General features: G+C 37.6%; 4 protein-coding genes across 5 annotated transcripts in view; all 4 read right to left on the bottom strand.

Annotated features, from left to right (window-relative positions):
- The window catches only part of LOC106065568 (somatostatin receptor type 2-like), a 129357-nt gene extending 111097 nt beyond the window's left edge, over positions 1 to 18260 (bottom strand). The window contains exons 1-2 of one of the 2 annotated variants that reach the window (XM_056028359.1): positions 17985 to 18260; positions 89 to 453 (exon numbers count right to left, since the gene is read on the bottom strand). In XM_056028359.1, the coding sequence (XP_055884334.1) occupies positions 89 to 267 (179 nt within the window). In that variant the 5' untranslated portion in view covers positions 268 to 453; positions 17985 to 18260. The remainder of the gene's footprint in view (positions 1 to 88; positions 454 to 17984) is intronic. The other variant, XM_056028357.1, reaches the window with a different exon arrangement.
- LOC106065559 (uncharacterized) lies at positions 4531 to 5135 on the bottom strand. Its single transcript, XM_056028834.1, has 2 exons — positions 5132 to 5135; positions 4531 to 4937 (listed from the first exon to the last, which is right to left on the bottom strand). The coding sequence occupies exons 1-2, from the start codon at positions 5133 to 5135 to the stop codon at positions 4531 to 4533; spliced, it is 411 nt and encodes a 136-aa protein (XP_055884809.1).
- Positions 5308 to 5977, bottom strand: LOC129926238 (uncharacterized). Its single transcript, XM_056028833.1, has 2 exons — positions 5959 to 5977; positions 5308 to 5837 (listed from the first exon to the last, which is right to left on the bottom strand). Exons 1-2 carry the CDS (start codon positions 5975 to 5977, stop codon positions 5308 to 5310), a joined length of 549 nt encoding a protein of 182 aa, XP_055884808.1.
- LOC129926237 (mucin-2-like) lies at positions 8659 to 20145 on the bottom strand. Its single transcript, XM_056028832.1, has 2 exons — positions 20092 to 20145; positions 8659 to 9909 (listed from the first exon to the last, which is right to left on the bottom strand). The coding sequence occupies exons 1-2, from the start codon at positions 20143 to 20145 to the stop codon at positions 8659 to 8661; spliced, it is 1305 nt and encodes a 434-aa protein (XP_055884807.1).
- Between the last annotated feature and the right edge of the window lie 5648 nt (positions 20146 to 25793).

Here is a 25793-nt window from a genome sequence, read left to right as displayed (position 1 = left end):
ATATATATCCACAGTGCGCAATATGTATTATAAAATTAACATTGAAACGTTCACACACTGATAAATAAGGGAAATAAAATGTACTCACTCGTCCAAACCAAAATCGTTTTGCTCATAGTCGTAATCGTCCGTGGTGGAACTATTGTGTTCCATAATATTAGTTCCATGACTTGATGGTATCGAATATGTTCCATTGTGATTTCCCACCAAAAGAAGCTGCTCTTCAACAGTGTTATATATCGTTTGGCCCGCATCATGCCTGGCCATTCGAGGGCCGTTTCTTTCTTTTTTCCGACGTCTCTCTTCAACGACGACGGGTTAAAACTATTGCATGTGAAGAATACCAAGGAATGGAACAATCATTTGTGTCTGTCCGCATCAGTTGAATCTCATGCATTCTATCGTCGTTGGGTTTTGGAACAAGCTTGACTTCTTCTGAACCTTAGAAGTGACCTAGGAGTATATGCAATACAATGACTTGAATCAACAAACTCTTGCAAATGATTGCAACAATTTACATTTACTGCTGTACATAGTGTCATTATGTCAGCTTTTTCTTTTACCACGGGACAAAATGTGTAATTAGCTATCCAGTCATACTTCTATCTGCGAAGTTTTAGATTGAAATAGGATTCAGTTTTCTAGAAAAAATCGTTAGAGCTGTTTTTGAGATCAGCGTTCAGGTTCCGCCCACTCGACTTCCATGAAGTTATGACTTGAATAGAGGTATTGTAAAAAATAATTAAATTCACATCACAAAAGAAACATGCTGAAACCTACTCCATCACTAAGAAAACTTCTTCAACTGTTTAGTCCAATGACCAAACGTACTTTGAGATATTTTTGTAAAGGTTAGGTTCGAAGTAAAGGGAGCTAACATTAATAATAGAAGTATTCCACCAGTTCTAGACTTTCACTTGGAACACATAACAGAACGATGTCCAGCGATGTCAGAATCGATCAACGGAGGTCACCCTAACCAAGTTGCACACTAATTCATCATCATCTGGCCTTGACACATGATCTACTAAAGAATAATACGCCTCCATACTACAAAGACTTGCCTTCGGAGGGGAGACTACCTACTACACACGCTCGTGGGATGAGCCTGTATTACAGACGATACGGTAAATGTCAATCGAACAGATTTTTTTTAAAGTTTAAAAATAAACCAACACCATTTCGCAATAATTATTAACATTGCATTACCAATGCATAAATAAAACCTAGAACAACCTACGCCTGGACATTAAACAACAACAATTGGTCAATGTCGTATAGAACTGGGGCTAGAAGAGTTGTACTTTCGCTAATATAACATTGTCGTAACATTGTCGTAACATTGTCGTAACATTGTCGTAAGCCCTGGTCGAACGTTTCCTTCGATTTCAAACAATACTAGTTAGGAAGTTATGGCGTGTATGATATAACAATTGATTCCTGTATCCTATTGAAGTAGACATCGTTCAGAGAAGTCCCATCCTGTGCAAGTCTGCCTCCAACAGTACAAGCTCTGACCTGGAAAGAGACCTATCGTTATAAAAGTCCTGAACTCTGACCTGCGACGTCGCAGCATGTGTGCTACGAGCGATTGATCTAAACTGCCCACAGATTGCGACGTCGTAGGTCTTTATTTAGGCCTTCTATAAAGATTTGTCTCACCTGGTACCCCCAAAGGAAAAGGAAGAGGGGACGGCCCAGAAAAACATGGCTCCCTGATGCATCAGACGCCAATCAAATGAGAAAGTCGCGGGGACAGTTGGGGAGACAAGCCTAGAACCGACACGCTTGGAGGCAGCTGGTTAGTGACCTATGCCCAAGGCGGAACCTGTTAGGGAACTATTAGGAATTAGGCGGCAAAAGTAAGTTTCATAAAAATGAAAAGTTTTGACTTAGAGACACTGACGCGACGGATTAAAAACAATACCAGGGTTTTCGGAAGAATAGCGAAATGAAAGCAGACTACTTTTGACGGCTTAGAGAGAGGCAGCTTTTATAGACGTAGAGATTTAGCTTGACGACATTCAACAGCTCCCAACGTCATTGTTCGACATTCTCTATCAGCGTCGACTAACTTATAGTGTTGGCCTTTCGCCTGTGTTATTTGATTTCATATTTTGAGTGTTACTTCCGTTTGACATGTGTATAAGACATGGCGTGGAAGCGCCTAACATAAAGACAGGCAGAGATGAGATGATCAGTTATTTGAGGAACGAAATTCTAGAAGCAATTATTTTGTATGCTGATAAGAATGAACATCTTCTTCTTCTTCTAGCCAGCGTTTTGCTTCTGAGCTGTCAGCTCTTTTGCAAAGAATGAGCATAAAATGTCTCAAGATATTCTCACTGTTCACTGTTGATCTACACAAAGAACTTTTCAACACTCTGTCCAAAGGAAAACAAGAGCCCTACGTCAATTTTGTAACGGAGGATGAAGTGACATTGTTATTTAAAAGAGTAGACGTAACAAAAGCTTGTGGACCAGACAAAATTAGTGGCAAGCTGATCAAGCTATGTGCGGAGCAAATTTCTTCTATCTTCTGTCATATCTTTAACCAGTCATTGCAAATGTGCGTAATTCCAAACATCTGGAAAACTTCAGAAATCATACCAGTGCCTAAGAAACCAAAAATAGATTGCTTAAATGATTTCCGCCCAGTAGCACTAACACCTATTGTTATGAAATGTTTTGAAAAATATATCCTTAAACAACTTGTAGCAAAAGTCAATAACAGCCTAGACCCTCACCAATTTGCATACAAAGCAGCTAGAGGAACTGAGGATGCCATTCTATTGCTTTTGGACCAGCTTTATAAGCATCTCGATATACCCAAAACATATGGACGAGTCCTCTTCGTAGATTTCTCCTCGGCTTTCAATACCATACAGCCACATCTAATGATAAACAAACTGAGTAACTTAAATGTAAGCCCTTACTTGCAAGCATGGGTTCTAAACTTTTTAACCCAACGGCCCCAGTATGTTAAAGTCAATAACACCAAATCGTCAACTCGAGTACTATGTACGGGTGCTCCACAAGGTTGTGTACTTTCTCCTGTACTATACACTCTTTACACTAATGACATAAGAAGCATCTATGACTCAGTTAAACTCATTAAATTCGCTGATGATACTGCCATAGTCGGTCTTATTTCAGGAGACGAAACTCAGTATCGAAGCTCGATAGAAGAGTTTACAAACTGGTGCACCGACAACTTTCTAGAACTGAATGTAACAAAAACTAAATAACTTATAATAGATTTTAGAAAGAAAAAACAAACTATACGTGAACTGCAAATAAACACTACATCTATAGAACAAGTAAAGGCATATAAATATCTAGGCGTTATCATCAACAACAAGCTTTCATGGGAAGACCACCTTGGAACTCTGACAAAGAAAACAGCCCAGCGACTCTTTTTTCTATACAAACTCAACAGTTTTAAATTAAATAAGAAGATCCTTGAGACATTTTACGGCGCGACTGTACAAAATCTGCTAACATACGGAATAAGTTGTTGGCAAGGCAACGCCTCATCTAAACTGTTGCAACGTCTAGAAAACATCATTAAAAAAGCATCAAAAATTACACTCACAACATTACCACATTTAAAGGAACTTTTTGAACAAACGTGCCTAAGAAAAATCGAAAAAATCTTGGAAGACAACGGCCACCCGCTCCATCAGAACTACGCCAGGTCGTCGCGAAGTGGGCGACTGCTGTCAATCAAAACAAGAACGGAGCGGTACAAAAACTCGTTCGTACCTCACTCGGTCAGACTCTATCACCGCCACTCATTGATCAGGGAACATGAAATGCACCAAGATACCTGTGTGTAGTCGCTGAATGAACTCTTTATGTTGTCTGCTGTATTTATGTGTATTTTTCTGTTGTGTTGTCTTTATATGAGAAATGAGTCCTTGTAATCACAACAAATTTCCGTAAGGATCAATAAAGCAGTCTTAGTCTTAGTCTTAGTCTTAATAGCGTAGACAATTTAGTTTAATCCAAATTCTTAGTAAATTATTGAGCGTCTAAAACATGTTTAAAATAGAAAGAAAATGGACATTGGTCAAAACCATATATTGCAATCTCAAAACTCTAGGTAATCTATATTATGCTAGGACACATTTGTACAAAAGCTCCTTCTTCCCTAGTGCTATTAGTGCATGGAATGGGTTGCCTGAGCTTGCCAGGAAAACCAGGGACTAGGCAGAATTTAAATCATTGGTTAACATGCATGATGCGTATGACGTAATCATCTTCTTTTTTGAGGTAAGGTCTGTATTCTATAGGATAATAAGATAAGATACATCTTTAAAAAGTTATTTAGAGTTATTAATGAGCCATATGGCGACAAGTGTTTTGTATATGGAATAGATTTCAAAATTGACACATGAAATGAGTAGGACGTAATTATCTTCTTATTTTTTAAAGTAACGTCTGTGATCTATAAAATAAGAGAAGACATTACACTGTCGTATTTTATTTTGATTTCAAAAACAAAGAACATAATGTGTTTTGAAAGTATTAAGTATAGCTTGCTATGTCTGGCTCATCTAGAATGTCTGGCTCATCTAGAATGTCTGGCTCATCTAGAATGTCTGGCTCATCTAGAATGTCTGGCTCTTCTAGAATGTCTGGCTCATCTAGAATGTCTGACTCATCTAGAATGTCTGGCTCATCTAGAATGTCTGACTCATCTAGAATGTCTGGCTCATCTAGAATGTCTGGCTCATCTAGAATGTCTGGCTCATCTAGAATGTCTGACTCATCTAGAATGTCTGACTCATCTAGAAAGTCTGATTCATCTAGAATGTTTGACTCATCTAGAATGTCTGGTTCATCTAGAATGTCTGACTCATCTAGAATGTCTAACTCATCTAGAATGTCTGGCTCATCTAGAATGTCTGGTTCATCTAGAATGTCTGGCTCATCTAGAATGTCTCACTCATCTAGAATGTCTGGCTCATCTAGAATGTCTGACTCATCTAGAATGTCTGGCTCATCTAGAATGTCTGGCTCATCTAGAATGTCTGGCTCTTCTAGAATGTCTGGCTCATCTAGAATGTCTGACTCATCTAGAATGTCTGGCTCATCTAGAATGTCTGACTTATCTAGAATGTCTGACTCATCTAGAATGTCTGACTCATCTAGAATGTCTGGTTCATCTAGAATGTCTGGCTCATCTAGAATGTCTGACTCATCTAGAATGTCTGACTCATCTAGAATGTCTGGCTCATCTAGAATGTCTGACTCATCTAGAATGTTTGGTTCATCTAGAATGTCTGGCTCATCTAGAATGTCTTACTCATCTAGAATGTCTGGCTCATCTAGAATGTCTGGCTCATCTAGAATGTCTGGCTCATCTAGAATGTCTGGTTCATCTAGAATGTCTGACTCATCTAGAATGTCTGACTCATCTAGAATGTCTGGCTCATCTAGAATGTCTGACTCATCTAGAATGTCTGGCTCATCTAGAATGTCTGGTTCATCTAGAATGTCTGTCTCATATAGAATGTCTGGTTCATCTAGAATGTCTGACTCATCTAGAATGTCTGACTCATCTAGAATGTCTGACTCATCTAGAATGTCTGACTCATCTATAACGTTTGGCTCATCTAGAATGTCTGACTCATCTAGAATGTCTGACTCATCTAGAATGTCTGACTCATCTAGAATGTCTGACTCATCTAGAATGTCTGACTCATCTAGAATGTTTGGCTCATCTAGAATGTTTGGCTCATCCAGAATGTCTGACTCATCTAGAATGTTTGGCTCATCTAGAATGTTTGGCTCATCTAGAATGTCTGACTCATCTAGAATGTCTGGCTCATCTAGAATGTCTTGTCATAGAACTTAAATGTAAAGATAGTAAATTAATTAAAATTCAAAGCAGTGAATGTCACGATAGTACAAATTTCTCTTGCGTGGAATTCCTGGTCGCGTATTGATTACATGAAGATATAATGGCCATATAATCTAACTACAGGACCTACTCTAGACAGATTAATAGATTCTATTTCCAGCCAAAGACCGAGTCTCCTTCTGTAAGAGGTACTGTCGCCTATACAACAGAAAAGGGAGGTAACAGAAGGAAAAGAAAAGAGAAATATACACGGAGAGAAATGGAATGAACGGCATAGAAAAAAAAAAAAAAGAACTTTCAGCTATATATAGGTTAGCAATAAAAAGGGAGACAATTCTTTCAATTCGTCATCAATCGAACGTTTCATCTTCTCGTCACATGGGCTACACTTTAAAGTTGCTGCTCCCTTCACAATGTTTAGCCGACCTACTATTTTCTATCCTCCTAAATTACCTACCTTGGTTCTTTGGTCACTGTGTCAACACAATAAGTAACTGTAAACCATACAAGTGGACACCACAATTGTGCACGCACAATTTAACAAAGTAATAATAGTTAGTGGTTTCAAGGTTATTCTCACATCATAATTACCACTCGTAACTGCAGTGATGCTCAGGAAGCTACATTACTCTGTCTCAAAAGACCTTGACAGGAGCCTTGTTGGTGTGCGCTATGCACATATGTCTGGGGCTGTCAAAACGAATATTATATGAGACATAGTTCTCTCTTCCCTTTCTCCCCTTTTCACAACCGTGAGTCAAAGTTTAGCCAGAATAGTGCCAAATATGAGCCAACGGCACCGCGGCTTGTCCTCTACTACAACAGCTTGTGGGCAGCCATGTGTGGAGGCACGGTCAGAACGCCTCGTGTGGATTCCAGACTCCTTAGGCTTTTTACAAAGTCCCAGCCTCCAAAACCTGTTTTTTTTTCCCGTTTCTTTTGGCGCGTTGCCAGAGCATGATGGAGACTCACGGGCTGCTCTGTAAGTGGTGATAGCCAAGGTGTTCTAAGGAGTCTGCAGCCTATGTAAGCGATACATTGCAATATGAAATGCGTTGTGGGACAAGAATGACTTTCTAAGTCATGGCTGAGGATATGATAGTTTGAACAAAAAAAAAGTCATTTTATCCGTTTATTTCAATAGTCCACTATGTCAGTAACCAGTGTAATGTTAATTTGCATCACTGTTGTCAACGATGCTGGTGGTAATATTTAGCCACATTCTCCAGACCTCTATTCTAAATAGACATAATATATTAGCTAAATTTGAAAATGAAGTTCACCTCTATTTTCGGAGCAATTTAGGCCTACCAATTTTATGTTGAAATTATATTTTCGGTTCTTTTGTATTTTGAAAGCAATAGCTCGGTCATATAGCACAAGAAAAATCAGGATTCGCTGGTAAATTTTTATTTGGGCCTTGACAATCATACATTTCACAAAATTACAACAATCATAACCAGTGTTTTTTTTTTAATTTATTTTACCTATTATAACTAGGTAGGGATTATTGGAGTAGTATTTATATATTCAGTTATAGTGTAGATACAATTATTTTAACAAAAATTGCTCCAAGGTGTAATCAAGATATTTTTAAATGCTGCTATTTATATAGAAAATAAATCAACAACCATTTAGTTTAATAGTACCTGCATAATTAATACATATTTGAATTTAAAAAAATACATTTGCTGACAAATTCATTCTATTTATATTGAGTTTTTATTATTAAACGCAGAAATAAAAAAAGACCTTGAGATGATATTATAGATCATCTGTTTCTTTGGCCAACAGTTAACACCATGGTGATATGGGGCCAGCACAATGGCTAACCATCTTTACTTTACCCTACTAAAGTCAGGTACCCTTTAGATTTGGGGGAACTCATGAGTGGCCTAAAATTCCGAAATTCAAAATACCGGTCTTCATCCATATCAAATACACAAGGTAACTAGACCCATTCATTGAACACAGGGCACCTAGACACACAAACATGCTAGAATTACAATTATAAAGAAATCACACAAGAAACCACTAGACACACAAGAAACCACTAGACACACAAGAAACCACTAGACACACAAGAAACCACTAGACACACAAGAAACCACTAGACACACAAGAAACCACTAGACACACAAGAAACCACTAGACACACAAGAAATCACTAGACACACAAGAAACCACTAGACACACAGGAAACACTAGGCCCGTAACACAATGAGAAAGTCAAATATTGATTGCTGAATGATACAAAACAAGGCGGTATGTTTGAGACAATGTGCAATTTCTCTGAGATAATATTTAATTTCTCTGAGACAATGTGCAATTTCTCTGAGATAATATTTAATTTCTCTGAGACAATATGCAATTTCTCTGAGATAATATGCAATTTCTCTGGGATAATATGCAATTTCTCTGAGACAATATGTAATTTCTCTGAGACAATATACAATTTCTATGTGACAATATGAAAATAGTTTTTTTTTACATTTGATGCTGACATGCGCAAGCATGAAAAATGCTCGCAGGATTTAATGATAAAACAAAATCCCAGTAAAACATAAATTATTTCCATCAAGAAAAAAAAAGCAAATTAAAATCGTTCAATTTACTTATGCGATAAATGTTAACATTTCTTTGTTAATTAACAGTCTTTCACTATAATTGTTAATATAGAGTTTGAGTAGCGCCAAACTTTGTATCACTGTGCGCATGCCCCAAATGAACTTTCCACTGTTTTGCAAGACGTTTGATGACAAATCTAGATCTTAGAGAACTTGCTAGCTTTAGAAGTTTGGAGTCAAAAGTCTCATTTCATCTCTTTCGTCGTAGGGGCGCTGGGGTGATGTGATGCTGGAGTGCAAGGGTGCTGGGGTGATGTGATGCTGGAGTGCAAGGGCGCTGTGGTGATGTGATGCTGGAGTGCAAGGGCGCTGGGGTGATGTGATGCTGGAGTGCAAGGGCGCTGGGGTGATGTGATGCTGGAGTGCAAGGGTGCTGGGGTGATGTGATGCTGGAGTGCAAGGGTGCTGGGGTGATGTGATGCTGGAGTGCAAGGGCGCTGGGGTGATGTGATGCTGGAGTGCAAGGGCGCTGGGGTGATGTGATGCTGGAGTGCAAGGGCGCTGGGGTGATGTGATGCTGGAGTGCAAGGGCGCTGGGGTGATGTGATGCTGGAGTGCAAGGGTGCTGGGGTGATGTGATGCTGGAGTGCAAGGGTGTTGGGGTGATGTGATGCTGGAGTGCAAGGGCGCTGGGGTGATGTGATGCTGGAGTGCAAGGGCGCTGGGGTGATGTGATGCTGGAGTGCAAGGGTGCTGGGGTGATGTGATGCTGGAGTGCAAGGGCGCTGGGGTGATGTGATGCTGGAGTGCAAGGGCGCTGGGGTGATGTGATGCTGGAGTGCAAGGGTGCTGGGGTGATGTGATGCTGGAGTGCAAGGGCGCTGGGGTGATGTGATGCTGGAGTGCAAGGGTGCTGGGGTGATGTGATGCTGCAGTGCAAGGGCGCTGGGCTGATGTGATGCTGGAGTGCAAGGGCGCTGGGGTGATGTGATGCTGGAGTGCAAGGGCGCTGGGGTGATGTGATGCTGGAGTGCAAGGGTGCTGGGGTGATGTGATGCTGGAGTGCAAGGGCGCTGGGGTGATGTGATGCTGGAGTGCAAGGGCGCTGGGGTGATGTGATGCTGGAGTGCAAGGGTGCTGGGGTGATGTGATGCTGGAGTGCAAGGGCGCTGGGGTGATGTGATGCTGGAGTGCAAGGGTGCTGGGGTGATGTGATGCTGGAGTGCAAGGGTGCTGGAGTGATGTGAGGCTGGAGTGCAAGGGTGCTGGGGTAATGTGATGCTGGAGTGCAAGGGTGCTGGAGTGATGTGATGCTGGAGTGCAAGGGTGCTGGAGTGATGTGATGCTGGAGTGCAAGGGTGCTGGGGTAATGTGATGCTGGAGTGCAAGGGTGCTGGAGTGATGTGATGCTGGAGTGCAAGGGTGCTGGAGTGATGTGATGCTGGAGTGCAAGGGTGCTGGGTGCCTACTCAACTATGGCTGGTTTATTGACAAAACTGTACTTCTGTATGTACATACATGTCTCCATTCAAATGTTGAACTGAATATATTAAATGTTTTGTTTTCCACATTAAAAGTTATATTTTTCATACAAAAAAAAGATCATATATATTAGGAAATGTGATTTGAGGGAAAAAATATCGACAGTGTAGACCACAAACAGCGATGTCCTTGCGAACGCCGGTATGGACGGTATAGATGGACCCCCCTTATGGTCCGACAATTACGCTGGGCAGGACACGTATGCCAAAAGCAGTCTTTATTTTTTTTTACCTTTTTAGCGTCGATTAGCCCAGTTCTACGTACACTCTGTTGTGTATAAAAACAGTTACAATAGGAATGTATGTTTGTCAGCTGGTATACGCACCAATAAAAACAATTAGTGTTATGTTTCTCGGAATTTTTGGACTTCCATAGAAACTTAAGACAGTTACTTTCGAAAGAATTCCATTTTCAAGGACTTCGGCATTGTTTGGGATATATAACACACGTGTACATACATTTGTCTACAACAGAGGACAATAGACAAATAATGATCATCAAGTTTGAACAATTTCTGAACAATGTTAACCTTAATGGTTGTGAAAACATGCAACTTACGGTTTTGTCTTATGTGTTATTGGCAATGTAATCTTCTACTGGGAAAAAAAAGTAGTATTCGGTACTCCACTAATACTAAAATTGTTTTTTGATGTTGTTGTTGTATTTATTTATACATAAAAATGTTTATTGAAAAGATTGTTTTTCCAGATGTATCAGCCCCCACACTCTTGTGATTGTTTTATTTATGATCACAATTGTGAAGAATGTAACAGGAGATATGGACTGAAGATTAATAGCTAGGGAAACAGATACGGGAAAGGAAAGAGAGAGAGAGAGGTAGAAAGAAAGAGCGAGGGAGGGAGAGAGACAGGGAGGGAGGGAGAGAGGAGAAGGAGAAAGATGGGGGGGGGGTAAGTGAAAAGGACAGAGAGGAATTTGATGTCATTTCAAGTATATATGTTATGTTTTCTATTGTATATATGTTATGTTTTCTATTGTATATATGTTATGTTTTCTGTTGTATATATGTTACGTTTTCTATTGTATATATGTTATGTTTTCTATTGTATATATGTTATGTTTTCTATTGTATATATGTTATGTTTTCTATTGTATATATGTTATGTTTTCTATTGTATATATGTTATGTTTTCTATTGTATATATGTTATGTTTTTTATTGTATATCTCAGCTGAAGAAAAAACAAACACACACACACACACACATCCAATGCTAACTCAATTTTAATGCTAACAAAAAAAAACAAATGATGGAAATATTTCCGAGTGAAATACAACTCTGATCACGACATTTAGCTCACGTCTGTCAACTTTAGAATTTTACCTGTCATTGCTGAATACATTCACACATACTTAAACCTAAACAGACGCTCACACACACGGGCTTCACACGAGCAGTTTGACCTTTACTTGAAAGATAGGGTGAGTACACCACGTGTAAGGCGATGCAGCAAGGTGTTTTTATCAAACTAGTCAAATCTTCATCTACACCAGTGGGTCCCAAACTTTTTTGTCTCGTAGACTCCTTGCCATGGTTTCTGATTTTCGGTAGACCACCTGCTTAACTTGTAGCAAATTCATCAACATTTTTTAAAACTAATTTCTAGCTGTAGTGAGTTAAAGAGTGAAAAAGTAACTTAAAGTTATACAGATGTCATTTGTATTTATACAATTTAAATGTTAACACCAATTAAAATAACAAAATATATATTTCTGAAATCATCAAACACACTGGAAATGTTTGTTTGTTTTTTTTGTAGGCTCATCATCCGTTGCTACGGATATTATGTTTCCTATAGGAATTTGTTGTTCTATGAAGTAGTCCTTGAAACATTAAATATTAATTAATTAATTTGCTTTAGGTATTATTGTAAACGTTTTTACAAAGATCAGTTTCTCTTGTATTTCTTGATCTTTCATGTGTGGCTCAAATATTGGGTCCGCAAAAATTGTTTTCACTAACAGTAGAAGAGGCGAAGGCGAGTAACTGGCGCCCAAACCAGTCAGCTTTGGACAGGCGGAACTCATTAGCCTTGGCTTTCTACCCACCTAGTAGAATTCAAACCTCTGCTGCCTTACAGAAATACCCAAACATCGGAAAGGTTTTGTGAGTCCTCCCTGAGGAAAAATAAGGAGCTAGCAACCCTTAGGCAGTTAGCAGTAAAAAAAACAACAGCGCTACATCCTGTCAGAGCCTGCTAGACCGCTGATCCCAAATTGTAGATGTCGATTTCAAAGAATTATATAAGAAGCTTTTAATGTTATAACTTATACCACCGATATGCCCTTGAATTGTATTGTTGCTTAAAGAAATTCGTTTAATATTAGATGTAGGTTTGTGTAAAACAAGTTTTTAAAACTACTTCAACGGCCGGTAAAATCAATGTTTTACCCTAAGTGTTCTCCGTATTTGGCTAGAAGTAAAGAGAGATGGTAAGACGTTCACTAACCATCATCTTCTCTGAGTTCTCTAAATGATGTCGAAGAGAGATTTTGTGGGTCTATTCTGAACTTGATTTTTTTCAAACCTTTATCTTTTTATCAGTGTGGCATCGTCTCAAATTATCATCCAGCGTAAAAGGTTTCAAATCGTCTTAAAAAGGCACTTAGTCAAGCGCTTGTGACAAGGAAGGAATCTATCCCAATTTTAAATAATCAACGGTGTACAATTTACATTTCTTGTTGTTAAACATAACTTACATGTAGACACAATTAAGATATTTGAATAAGTATTGAAATTAATGCAACAATTTTTCGTTTGAATAGCAGTATAAATATTTATAGAATTAACTGAGGCACAAGTTATATATTAGTGTAGGAAATAATTACATTAATGGGAGTGAAAATTAAAGTCACAAATGAAATGAAAGGAAATCCATCATCGTAGACCCCAATGGACATCTCATAGCCACCCAATTTATTTTTTCACTTTCGTAGACCCCATGAAAAGTCTTCGTAGACACCGGGGGGTCTACATAGTCCACTTTGGGAATCACTGATCTACGCAAATACAAACGCAATAACATAATCACGAACGCGCTCAAAGGTTACTAAAGAGGTCAACTATAAATAACATTTAATAAATCAACATTGTTCATTAATTATTATTTAAATATCTGGTCACGTTGTCATGCTAGATCAGCGGTTCTCAACCTTTTATGCTCGGCGACCCCTTTTTGCAATCCCCCACTCTGCCGCGACCCCCCCCCCACACACACACACACATACAGCAATAGAAGAATAGACAATAACAATCCATATTTTCAATGGTCTTAGGCGACCCCTCGCAAATCGTCAATCGAACCCCTGTGCTAGATAGACAGTTTTAAACCTACACACTTATGTAAATCTACACACGTGTGCAAATCTGCACACTTTTGTAAATCTACACACTTATGTTTACTTCTATACTATTGTAAATGTACACATTTAAACATCATATGCCTCATTCTTAAGAAACTGTTCCATGGTTGCTATAAGCCCCAAGATGTTCTAACAGATGAGACAAACAACAAAAGACAATGTACTGACCAAAGAGCTGCATTGAAATATAAATAGACCACGAGACATGTCAACATTTTTTTAAAAATATCTGAATAGCTTTTTATGAATAAAAAATATTAACTGTTCTTATGTACCCAGGTAGACACTGATATATAGAAATATACTGAACATTGTACTATGGCTGACGTCAATTAAAACAGTCTCATTCACTCAGAGTCAACATTTTTTTTATAACAAAGATGTGAATTCGCCGCTTATTATGCATTGTGATCTATTTATAATTGATTATCATATTTTCAACTCCATTGTCCACTATATTCATACTATTGATTCCATTTATTATTAAGTTCCTTTCTCACAGAAAAGGAAAACAAAAACAAAAAAACTTTAAAAATATTTTTAGTTTGAACAAGAAATATATTTAAAAATAACACAAAGAAAAGCTGGGTATTTTGAAAAGAACTTCTAGTGTTATTGAATTTCTTATTTGAAAAGATCTATTTGGATTAATCTCGTCATTAAAAATGCATCAAATGTCATTTTGATTGACCTCCTCGGGGTTCAAGTGGCATAGGAAAACTGGAGGACGAATGACAAATAACTTCTTTAGACTTGTAAAGAAAGGAAAAGTAATAAATAATTCAAAGCCCTTGTTACCTAATTTATATCAAAGAAATCGGTATGGAGAAGAGAGGAGGTTTAAGGAAGCGGGTAACTGTACCATACAATGTCTAATTCATCTACATCCTTATTTTTATTTGCTACTTTCATCCTTTTAATCCTGGAGGTACCCCAGGCCACTTACAACAAAATGTTGAGGAAAATTGGTTAAAAAATTTGGGAAGAAAAAACAAATAAAAAAAAAATGTACCCATTCGTTTTTTTTAGTCCACTGCACAATAAAAGAGACTTGAGACAATTCCAAAACTAGAGAAAGATAAGTCTGATCAGTAAAACGAGCAAGATGATGCTTAGAATAATGGTCAACACACTTCAAAGGAAAGCCAAAGAGAAGTTCAATCTGAAGAACAGACAGGATTCAGCTGCAGGTAGAAGCACTATCTAACGATTAGTTGACCTAAGATTGTTTAGCGAAAAATGCCTCAACACCAAAAAAACATGAGGTACACAGTTTCATAGAGTCATAAAAAGCTTTTGACTGAGCATTATGGCATCTGATGACTGTACTCCTTCATAGATGTGAACGTTCAACGCTAAGACTGAAAGAGATGAGAATACAACATAAACGAATCCTGTCATGGAAGAAATTCTACCCAAGGCAAAAGATTTGAGGAATGAAGAAAGAGGATCTACAGATCGTATGTGGTGCCCCAATGGTTCAACAGACTAAGACTAAGGGATAGATGAATGTGAAAAAAAGTAAGGTCTAAAAAAAAATATCAAGAATTTCAAACTTAACAATCTTATCAATCTTAACAACACAATCATCAATTAATTACATTGGAAAAAAAATGTAAAAAAGAAAGTTAGAGCCCGTAATCATTACACACTTTCATAACACATCAAATAACATTGAGTTAAACCCCTCGCTCAATGGTTTATTATTATGCTTATTATTTAGATACAAGAGGTGTTTTGTTTCGAGGAATTATGTAGGACTTGTAGGACAAAACTAAAATTTTATTTTTAGCCGCAAAAAAAACGGCTAATTCAGATTCATTACTGATTAATTGTATTTAGTCTTCTTAGTTTGACAATGTAGAGACTCTGAACACTTTGTGTTTCATGAAACCCTCTGTGAAATGTAAAGTATGTGAGAGTATTTTTAACTACGATATCATATGGCAAGTATAATAAACTTTCCCCACTTTACCCACAATTAATGCTAATTAGTTATTGAGCTAGATTAGATGTTTGTGTCTGGAACAATGGAAGAAAAAAGAAAGTCACGATACTAAGGCTGGCAAGACATACACTTTTTTCAAACACCTTCATGACCAAACCAAATTGCATGTTAGCTTTACAAACAAGAAAAAAAAATATATTAAGCGTGGTTGTATTAATTAGTTTGGATCAATCATGTAATTGCATTTAAAATAGATCTAGACTAACAATTATAAATCTGTGCGATTATAAATAATTTTAACAATTGGTTTTGTTTAGCGTAATATCCTGCTTTTGGATTTCTCACTAGACTAGGATACAATCACTGGAAGAGTTGGGAAAAGGGGGGGGGGGGAGAGAAAGAAGGGAGTATCTGTGTGAATTTTACCGTGATCGCTTTTCAAATGTATTTGTAAACAAAAAGTTGAATGACCTTTATTCGAACTCTAGGCCTCAAGCCTCCTCAAGCCAACATACTAGCCACACTGCCAGAGAAATGCTTATAAAAATTGAAAGTTTTATAGTTATCTATTTCTAATTTCCAAATTTTCTCTCTGTAAAATATAAAGAGTACTAGTTTAACTTGTATCACCACAACAGTCAAGTACACTTTCTTTCCCTTTTTCGAGATACGAAACAAAAAAATCAATTACCAAAAGTTAATAAACTGATTGTTTTGTTTTGTTTTTATTATTAACTTTTGTTTTTCAGGTAAAAGAAAAAAAGTGTGCAAAATTTCAGCTTCATCCGAGATTGGGTTTTGTAGAAATAACGTGTACAAACCTTTTACCAGACAGACAGACCGACAGACATACAAAGTGAGTTGATAAAAGCTTTATAAGAATAACAAATAAAGAAAAAAAATAAATTTTATCGCCTTTTTGATTTACAAAGAATAGAAATCTGTTTCTAAGTGATTTTCATTTAAACATGGGAAAATGTCATTTGTAATTATTTGACTTTCTTGTTTCTCTTTTAGATTGAAACACTTTTGGCCCTTGAACTTCTTCTTTCCAATGACTAAACACATGTGTGAGAAAAATAAAGGTCAGTGCACACAAGAAGAAGCTCTTTTTTAAGACAAAGCATTTAGTTTCGTATTCAGAAACTGACAGGGACGCCGTTAGGATTCAATAAGGAGCTACAATACTGCTACATAATACATTCTCGTTCAAAGGGAAACAAAGATGACAGAAAGAGGCTACGAATGCATGGATCCTTTTCGACTCGCCCCCCCCCCCATCTGATGAGAAAAGAAAGTAACGATATGAAAGTCTATTTAAATATTTTGTGAATGCAATTTAAAATTAGGTAATGGCAGTTTGTATATAACCTACACATACATTCTGCGTGTCAGTCGCACTGAGAGCGAATCGCTCCTATAAATATCAAGATTTGCATCTATGGAGAAGTATTTAAAAAGCATTAGATATTTCAAAAGTCCTGGTGTACAAACTATAAGAAGCTATGTATTTGAAAAGGAATATGACATCAAAATTCAAAGCTCGTTCGCGTGTAGAGCAAAGGAATTAAGTATTATTTAGCAAGCAACTTGGAACTTTTTATCTCGTGTCCTTGTCATAGTTCTGTTTGTGTATTTATTTTAAAAATCTTTCCTAATATACCAATTACATTCCCTTATGTTTCTTTAGGTTACCTGGCTATTATATCATCCCCAAATTGATCAATATCGCTTTCTCTTTTCTGTATTTGAATGTAAATTGGGGCTTAAATATCCAAAATTAACACACACACTAGAAGGAATGACATATGTGTTTCTATTTAATTGTGACAGTCCCCAATACTGTAGTTTAAAAACTTATATGAAATTATGGTAGGTATGTATGTGTATAGATTTCATAATATTTTGAGTTTTTGTGTCCTAAACGCGACAGACAGAGTGTACCTCATGGTTACAGGAATCAGATCTAAATTCCGATGGACAAACGTTATTTAAAAAAATAATATGTTAAAATAAGATAGGAGCAAGAAATATGTAGTTGTTTCTTTTTAAAATGTTAATTAATTATTATTTTGTTTCTACCTATAGATGAAAAGAGGCGTTTGTGGTCATGTGACGTATGTGGAAAAAAAAGGAGGTTGTGGAGTTGAACCCTAGTCGACTACTCCCATCATGACATACAACTCTAGTTTTGAGGTCGTGCGCCACGTGTTAAAAGCTTTTAAAGAAGTGATTTTTTAATTGCTTTTATATATTGCAACTTTCATGCTTTTGTAAATCTCAGAGCGCTTTGTCCGATCTCATTTGTGAACCATTGGGGAAGAGGAAGTGGGTATCTGGGAGAAGGCTTTCCGTGCTGCCTTTAGGTGCCCAGTAAACACAACTCTTCTGGAGTTGGGTGTCGAACCCCGAGCCCCCTTGATACATAGCCAAGCTCATCTTTTAGCATACTTAGCCTCTCTGCCACATATCCCACTAATTGTTTTGTTTATTGAAACTAATATTGTTTTTTTAACACAAAAACAACAACAAAAAAAAAAACAAGCTCAAACGCAAAGTACTTTAGACTTCGGATAGTGGAAAGAAAAAAGTAGTACATAGTCACTCTTGTGATACATTATGTTGAAAGAATGAAGAACATTAGACTTTACATAGAGACAGAACCAAATGCTTACCTACAACTAAAGATAAGTTATTTTAAGCGACGTGGTGAAAATTGTCAAATTTAATAGATATTCCCCATTTCACAAACTAAACCTATAACTTACTAGATCTATTTATTAGTGACAAGTTGTGTGAAATTGTATCCATTTGAATACCAAATTATCCATAGTATAATTTCACGGATTAAAAAACACCAACACTCCAATGCATATAAATATGTTAGAAATGAGCTCCACCGCGCTACGGTCCACCAGGCTGGGCTCTTGTTAGGCCTGGTTTGTCTCCCTTGGAATGCTAGTGGAATATATTTAGCATCTTAAGTTGCTCCTCTTCGGCACAGGCAGTTGTCTGGCACTGGTGACCACTCGGGGACACTTGGCTCTGGACGTGAGGTGGGGGGCCAGAGCCAGTGATTTGTGCTCGATGTGAGAACTGAAGAGCTTACACATGATGACGAGGTGAGAGCGTGTGTGTGTGGGGGGGGGGCGGGGGTGTTTGTTTTTCGCTACGGTATGTGAGGCGATGACCAGAGAGGACAAGACGGTCAAGACAGAAAGACGCGTGGCAGTGCGGAGAAGACAGGACGCTCCAAGTGGTTGTCAGATATGGAAAGAAAAATCCGCGTTGTTTTTTTTTTTTGTTAACCACATAGATCTAAATCTTCATTACATTTTGTGTTTAATTTTGTATTAATATTTTTTTATTAAACGGAAATATATATTGATAAACCTAGATCTAAAATTTTAATTTGCTGGATATTTTGCTGCGTTTGTTATTTTTGCACTATTTGAAGCTATAAGACGTTTTATTTAGTCTTAAATAAACTAAAAGAATAATCTGAACAAAATTCACTACTTTTAAAATATTTTGTTCAAAGGTTTAATTCATCAGGGATTCTTTGTTCGTGTTTTTAATGTTTTTTTTTAATTTCGGAAAATAAAAACTTCCTCTTATACTACAAAATATTTGTAAGTCAATTCAATGTTCATTTTTAAATTAAAGATTGCTTTTAATTTAGGACAGTGCTGGTCAGAGAGCTTGACTACCTAATATATGGTTTCTGATCAGTTAGCCTGTACCGGGTACTAGCTTACTGTCCACTCCCTAAGCATTTCAACGCAGAATTTGTTTAGAGAGATGTAGTTGATAGCAGTTGATTCAGTTCATCTGTTGAACCGTTGGGATGCCACACATGATCAGTCGACTGCCTTTTTTTTTCATTGCTTTGTCTTTTTGCCTGGAATATAATTTTTTATCAGGGTGCTTGGTGGGAGAGTGGTTAATAGCTTGGCTTCCAAGCCTGGGGTCCTGGGTTCGAATATAGGTGAAGACTGGAATTTTTAATCTCGGTATTTTCGGGGCGCCCCAGAGTCCACCCAACTCTAATTGGTGACCTGACTTTAGCTGTAAAGGCAGTCGGTCGTTGCATTGGCCACATGACACCCTGCTCGTTAACCGTTGGCCAAAGAAACAGATGACCTTAACATCATCTGCCCTTTAGATCGCAAGGTCTGAAAGGGGAAATTTAGGCTACTTTTACTTAGAATCTCTTTCAATGACAGGCCCGTCCATTCTTTCATGGTTCTGGTACTGTTCTCTGAAGGAGTGTTTTTGTGAGCCTTGAGGACCTCGAGATATGGCCATACCCTTTAAGCTTGCGTTTTTGTTTTGACAGTGGTCAGCAGGTCATCGCGGGGCCCAAATAGATAAAGGAAATTGGTGAACCTGAATTTCTCAACATTTTAAGTATCATTTTAGTATTACAAACATAGAGCTCGAGAGATAAATCGATTGTATTCTAATCCTCGAAATGACATGTTCTATGTTGTTTTCAGTACCTTCGTCTCCATTTCTTTGTTATCTGTCTTCAGTGCCAACTTTGATAGTGAAGTGTGTTGTTTTTCTGTCGCACCGGAAGTGCCTGGGCCTTGTCGAGATAAATTAAGCTTGAGATGTGACCTTTTCTTGCACTGGCCTACGACGTCACAATTAAGATGACGGCTCTGATGAATGGCACAAGGGAGGCGGGGGTATTATGTTTCCGTGGGACAAACAATAGGCACATTATTATAGCCTACAAACCAGCGCGTTCTCTATTCGACAAAGTCATTTACTCACGCGTTCATTCCTTGCCAACTGCTCACTCATCCTCTTGGACTGTCGAGTGACCATTCCTGGGTCACTTATGCTTATCTCGTGCTCAGGCTAACCGCACTACACTTCGGCCACAGTGGGCTATTATTTGGACATGATCTGTACATTACACTCATTGATGCATGATTTGTTTTATTACAAGAGCGCACATAAATATTTATGTAGGCCTATTCACAGAATTCTGCAATAAGACTAACAAATTAACATTCGCAAGTAGGCCCTAATGATAAAAATTAAATATGAACAATCGTGATAAGCCGAAGATAAATTGGGCACGCTTGTATCAACAAACTATCATCGTCCCACTAGCTCCCCTCTTTCCACTGAACTTTTTGGATCTACGCCTCTGTACTCAAGTTGAACTTTTGCATAATTAGTCATATTAGATAACAATATACAAATCAATTAAAAAATTAATCAATTCATGATGATTAATTTATATATATATATATATATATATGTGGTGGGTTTGGCACAGAAGACAACTAAATTTTAAATGATGAAAGGAACTCGTAGGACGATTCCAACTGTTTATTATGCATTAAAGACCTGCAGCCATACGTGAACACATGGTGTAGAACCAAGCACAAAAGGGAGTGGAGACGACTTAGGTCCAGTAACATACGGACATTACAGCGACCAGAGATGCCGGTCGAATGGACAGTGCCCACGTTGGTCTGCCTTGTCATGCGCGGACATAAGGTGCCATCTAGGGTGAAGGGTCACGTGGATATCGGAGTGGCCGGTATTTTCTGACAAGATATCCACTCCACTACAGAGCCCCTAGCTTGAAACGACCCGTCCCGGGGCGTTTAGCCTAGTAGGTTTCTGAAAACTGAAACAATTGTTTCTTGTCAGTGTCTTCTGGAACCACAAACATCTTTCCAGTTTGTAACGTGCTGGTTCCATCGGCCATACAAAGTGGTCTGTCTTTCTCTAAACATAATGTCTGGGAAGCTGTAGAAAGTGTGATAGGGAGCAGTGAGCGAAATCGTCTTTGTGGCTGGTTAAAATGCTTGTAGTTTCTTCTTTGTCTGTCTGGCCTCTGGACTCTGTTATGCCTGTTCTTGTTTGGCTGCCCAGAGTTAAAGTTTCTATTTCTCGATGTTTGAATTGAGTGACTTGCATCTGTATTGTACATTGCATCAGCTTGTTGCTCACTGGTTCGTTGTTCTACTTGGTGGGTTGGCTGTGAAACAATGGGTTCACTATTGCTCACAGATTGAACCTCAGCTGTGAGTTGTGGTAATTGCTGACAGTGACGCCTTACATGTCCAACTTCCCAGCACTGGGTGCAGACTGGTGATCCATCATCAGTGTATGGGAAGAATCCTCTCTTCGTCCTTGACCATACAAGACCCGGCGGTGCTGTTGGTCGAATTCTGTTTTGATGGCTATGTTCCATGTGTCTTTGTGTTGGTCTGCGTTGACTATGCTGTTGACTAGAGAGTGGGTTCCTTGAACTTAGCCGACTGTTATACCCGGACCCCTTTATCTCTTCAAGTTGCTTCTCTAGTTTGGCGAACTGTGCTAAGAGAACTTCAGGCCAATGTTCTTGGGCTCGAACTGCATCTTTGTTCTGGTTCTCCAACTTGAACGCATAGTTTCGTAGCGTTTGAAAGCTTGTCTGGGGATGTCATGAACTTAAACAGCTCTCTACGTAGGTCAGGATCACTGATTCCATAGGCATATTGGTCCCTCAATCTTTCCTCCTGGAAACATTCTATGCCTTCTCTTTGTTCTTGTCTGATGGCCGTTGTGAACTCCTTAAATAGTCGGTGAGAGAATTCAAGCAGCGACTCACTTCTTCTCTGCTGCGACATCAGAAATGTAATCTCTGCCTCTCACACCGGTATGATTACTTCAAAAGCAGAGGTAAGTGCATCGAGCAGCGCTTCTGGATCACTTCTGATATGAGGTGGCTGAAGATCTACCTCTACTCTAGCTGGACCACTTATGTTTTTTCAATGATTGTTGCTGTCTTCTCTTGAGGCGAGAGGTAAGGCCAAAGTTCCCATAGATCTCTTATTTCTCTGACGAAATCTTCAATTGAAAATTCATCATTTCTGCCATCCCCACTGAAATGTCTCATTTTTCTAGCAGGTTCTATGATGTAATGAGAACGCTGACAGGCCAGTTTCAATGCCTCAAGTTCAGCTTGTAGTCGAGTCAACATCCCCCTAGTGACACATTCCATTCCCTCCGGCTCTCCTCCACTGCACATGGGACCCACGTCTCTCCCCTTCACTGAACTAGGTTCCACCATATTTCTCTCCATCTGGCTGCAGGTCTTAAGAAACTAGAAACAGGAAAAACTAACTGTTACTTGTAGACATCTACGTCTGGTTGTCACTTTCTTAGTTTCGGTTGTCAGGAAGCAGATTCTTAGACGTCTTCTGATCCAACAGTGTAGTCTCCCTTCCTGACCCAACTCGTGCTGCCAAGTTTCTGTGGTGGGTTTGGCACAGAAGACAACTAAATTTTAAATGATGAAAGGAACTCGTAGGACGATTCCAACTGTTTATTATGCATTAAAGACCTGCAGCCATAGGTGAACACATGGTGTAGAACCAAGCACAAAAGGGAGTGGAGACGACTTAGGTCCAGTAACATACGGACATTACAGCGACCAGAGATGCCGGTCGAATGGACAGTGCCCACGTTGGTCTGCCTTGTCATGCGCGGACATAAGGTGCCATCTAGGGTGAAGGGTCACGTGGATATCGGAGTGGCCGGTATTTTCTGACAAGATATCCACTCCACTACATATATATATATATATATATATATATATATATATATATATATATATATATATATATATATATATATATATATATATATATATATATATATATATATATATATTACAAAGGGAGATTATTCCTTCTTCCTGCAGAATGAAAATGAATGTCAACGATTTTGTTGTCTTCCTATTTAGTGGGATTTTTTTGTTTAAAGTTGATAAACATTTTTTTTTTAACCTTTTGTTTTGTTTCACTTTCTCTATTGCTCTATTGGGCTCAAAGTCACTGAAGGTTAAAGAGTTAAATAGCCTTTGCCTTTGAGTTCGGGAGTACATTAAGAGTAAATACGTTAAGACATTTACGACCAACTGAATTCGCTACCTCGTTGTAGACAGAGATAGGTCTGTTAACATTCTCTCTTCGTCTAGCAATAATGTCTCTTTTGGTGTCCTGTGTGTCTCGCGAACTTTACAAGTGTTCTCCAGCTGTGTCTTTCAGAAGCTAAGTAAAGTATATTTTAGAAGCAATATATCTTCCAATCTTTCAGAGGCTAAGTAAAGTATATTTTAGAAGCAATGTTTCTTCCAATCTTTCAGAAGCTAAGTAAAGTATATTTTAGAAGCAATATATCTTCCAATCTTTCAGAAGCTAAGTAAAGTATATTTTAGAAGCAATGTTTCTTCCAATCTTTCAGAAGCTAAGTAAAGTATATTTTAGAAGCAATGTATCTTCCAATCTTTCAGAGGCTAAGTAAAGTATATTTTAGAAGCAATGTATCTTCCAATCTTTCAGAAGCTAAGTAAAGTATATTTTAGAAGCAATGTATCTTCCAATCTTTCAGAGGCTAAGTAAAGTATATTTTAGAAGCAATGTTTCTTCCAATCTTTCAGAAGCTAAGTAAAGTATATTTTAGAAGCAATGTATCTTCCAATCTTTCAGAAGCTAAGTAAAGTATATTTTAGAAGCAATGTTTCTTCCAATCTTTCAGAAGCTAAGTAAAGTATATTTTAGAAGCAATGTATCTTCCAATCTTTCAGAAGCTAAGTAAAGTATATTTTAGAAGCAATGTTTCTTCCAATCTTTCAGAAGCTAAGTAAAGTATATTTTAGAAGCAATGTTTCTTCCAATCTTTCAGAAGCTAAGTAAAGTATATTTTAGAAGCAATGTATCTTCCAATCTTTCAGAAGCTAAGTAAAGTATATTTTAGAAGCAATGTTTCTTCCAATCTTTCAGAAGCTAAGTAAAGTATATTTTAGAAGCAATGTTTCTTCCAATCTTTCAGAAGCTAAGTAAAGTATATTTTAGAAGCAATGTTTCTTCCAATCTTTCAGAAGCTACGTAAAGTATATTTTAGAAGCAATGTTTCTTCCAATCTTTCAGAAGCTAAGTAAAGTATATTTTAGAAGCAATGTTTCTTCCAATCTTTCAGAGGCTAAGTAAAGTATATTTTAGAAGCAATGTTTCTTCCAATCTTTCAGAAGCTAAGTAAAGTATATTTTAGAAGCAATGTATCTTCCAATCTTTCAGAAGCTAAGTAAAGTATATTTTAGAAGCAATGTTTCTTCCAATCTTTCAGAAGCTAAGTAAAGTATATTTTAGAAGCAATGTATCTTCCAATCTTTCAGAAGCTAAGTAAAGTATATTTTAGAAGCAATGTTTCTTCCAATCTTTCAGAAACTAAGTAAAGTATATTTTAGAAGCAATGTTTCTTCCAATCTTTCAGAAGCTAAGTAAAGTATATTTTAGAAGCAATGTATCTTCCAATCTTTCAGAACAAATGGGCTGAACAGTTAATGATCTTTTATTTTAAATTAAAAATGTTTAGAAAAACAAAAGGTTTGGCCAGGGAGAGTTGGAGATGAGATTACAATTGAAAGTACTTGCAACTACTTTACATTTATTTATTTTTTAGTTCAGTTACAGCGTTACGTCACAGAATAATTGAAACAAAAATAAATTGTGACATTTCTTTCAACACTAAAAAAACAACTCCATCTTGAGTTTCTTTTTTTCTCCTGCCATAGTGAAACTTAAAAAAAAACATGAGCTTTTCAAGTCATTTTGATTCCATGTGACATCGTGGGAGTGCACCGTAAAATCTATTTCAAAATTAAGCTCCAGTGCTTTATGCACACAAAAAAAAAAAAGTGAACGCTCTAATAGTGTTTCTATTGCAAAAACTTTGAGCCCGTAGCGTAAAATCAATACATGTTAGGCCCAGGGCTTTTACTTTCTCGCTACAGTTGTTGCCCTTGCTTTTACAGCAGGTAATTAAATTCTATTTGAGCATTTTAAATTTGTCTTCTCTTCTAACTAGAGAGATGGACAGCTGTAAGGAGGCAAAGAAAATGTGTGGCTCAAGAAAAATATCTCTAGTTTTGAATTTTAATCATAATTTATAAGCCATTTCTACAGATAAGTAAAAAAAAAGTTATAAAGCTAAACAAAACAAGAAGCAATACTAGTTACGCTTAAAAAGTTTCTTTATCAGTCTGTATAATACATCTAATAATAATACTAAGGCTTGTCTCCGATTAAAGAGGAATTCAGTGTTTTCAGTGGCCACGCAGCCCCATCTGTGACCTACAAATTTTGCCACATTCAAGGCAAGCATAACCATTGTCCGCCAGTGGTTGATTGAGATTTTCTTTTCGCCGTCTGTGTCTGTCCTTGGCAGCTGATTTTCTTTAGGTCTCAAATATAATACATCTAGGGAAACTAGTAAACACATGCATTTGTTGTGAGTTAGATATTTGTTAAAATGATCACTTCATTTCTATTCCAACTATATCTCATTTCAAGATGAATCTTGTGTTTAACTAAAAGTTCTATGCCAGTTTGCTCCTAAGGTCTGTTTAACTTTATTTCAAGTTATTTAAAGTTCTACATTTTAGATAAAATAAGCCTACATCGGATTAT

Source organism: Biomphalaria glabrata, chromosome 5 (genome assembly GCF_947242115.1).
Source record: "Biomphalaria glabrata chromosome 5, xgBioGlab47.1, whole genome shotgun sequence".
Classification (NCBI taxonomy): Eukaryota; Metazoa; Mollusca; class Gastropoda; family Planorbidae; genus Biomphalaria; species Biomphalaria glabrata.
Note: the sequence above shows the minus strand (reverse complement) of the source record. Positions and strands in the feature narration are given on the sequence as shown.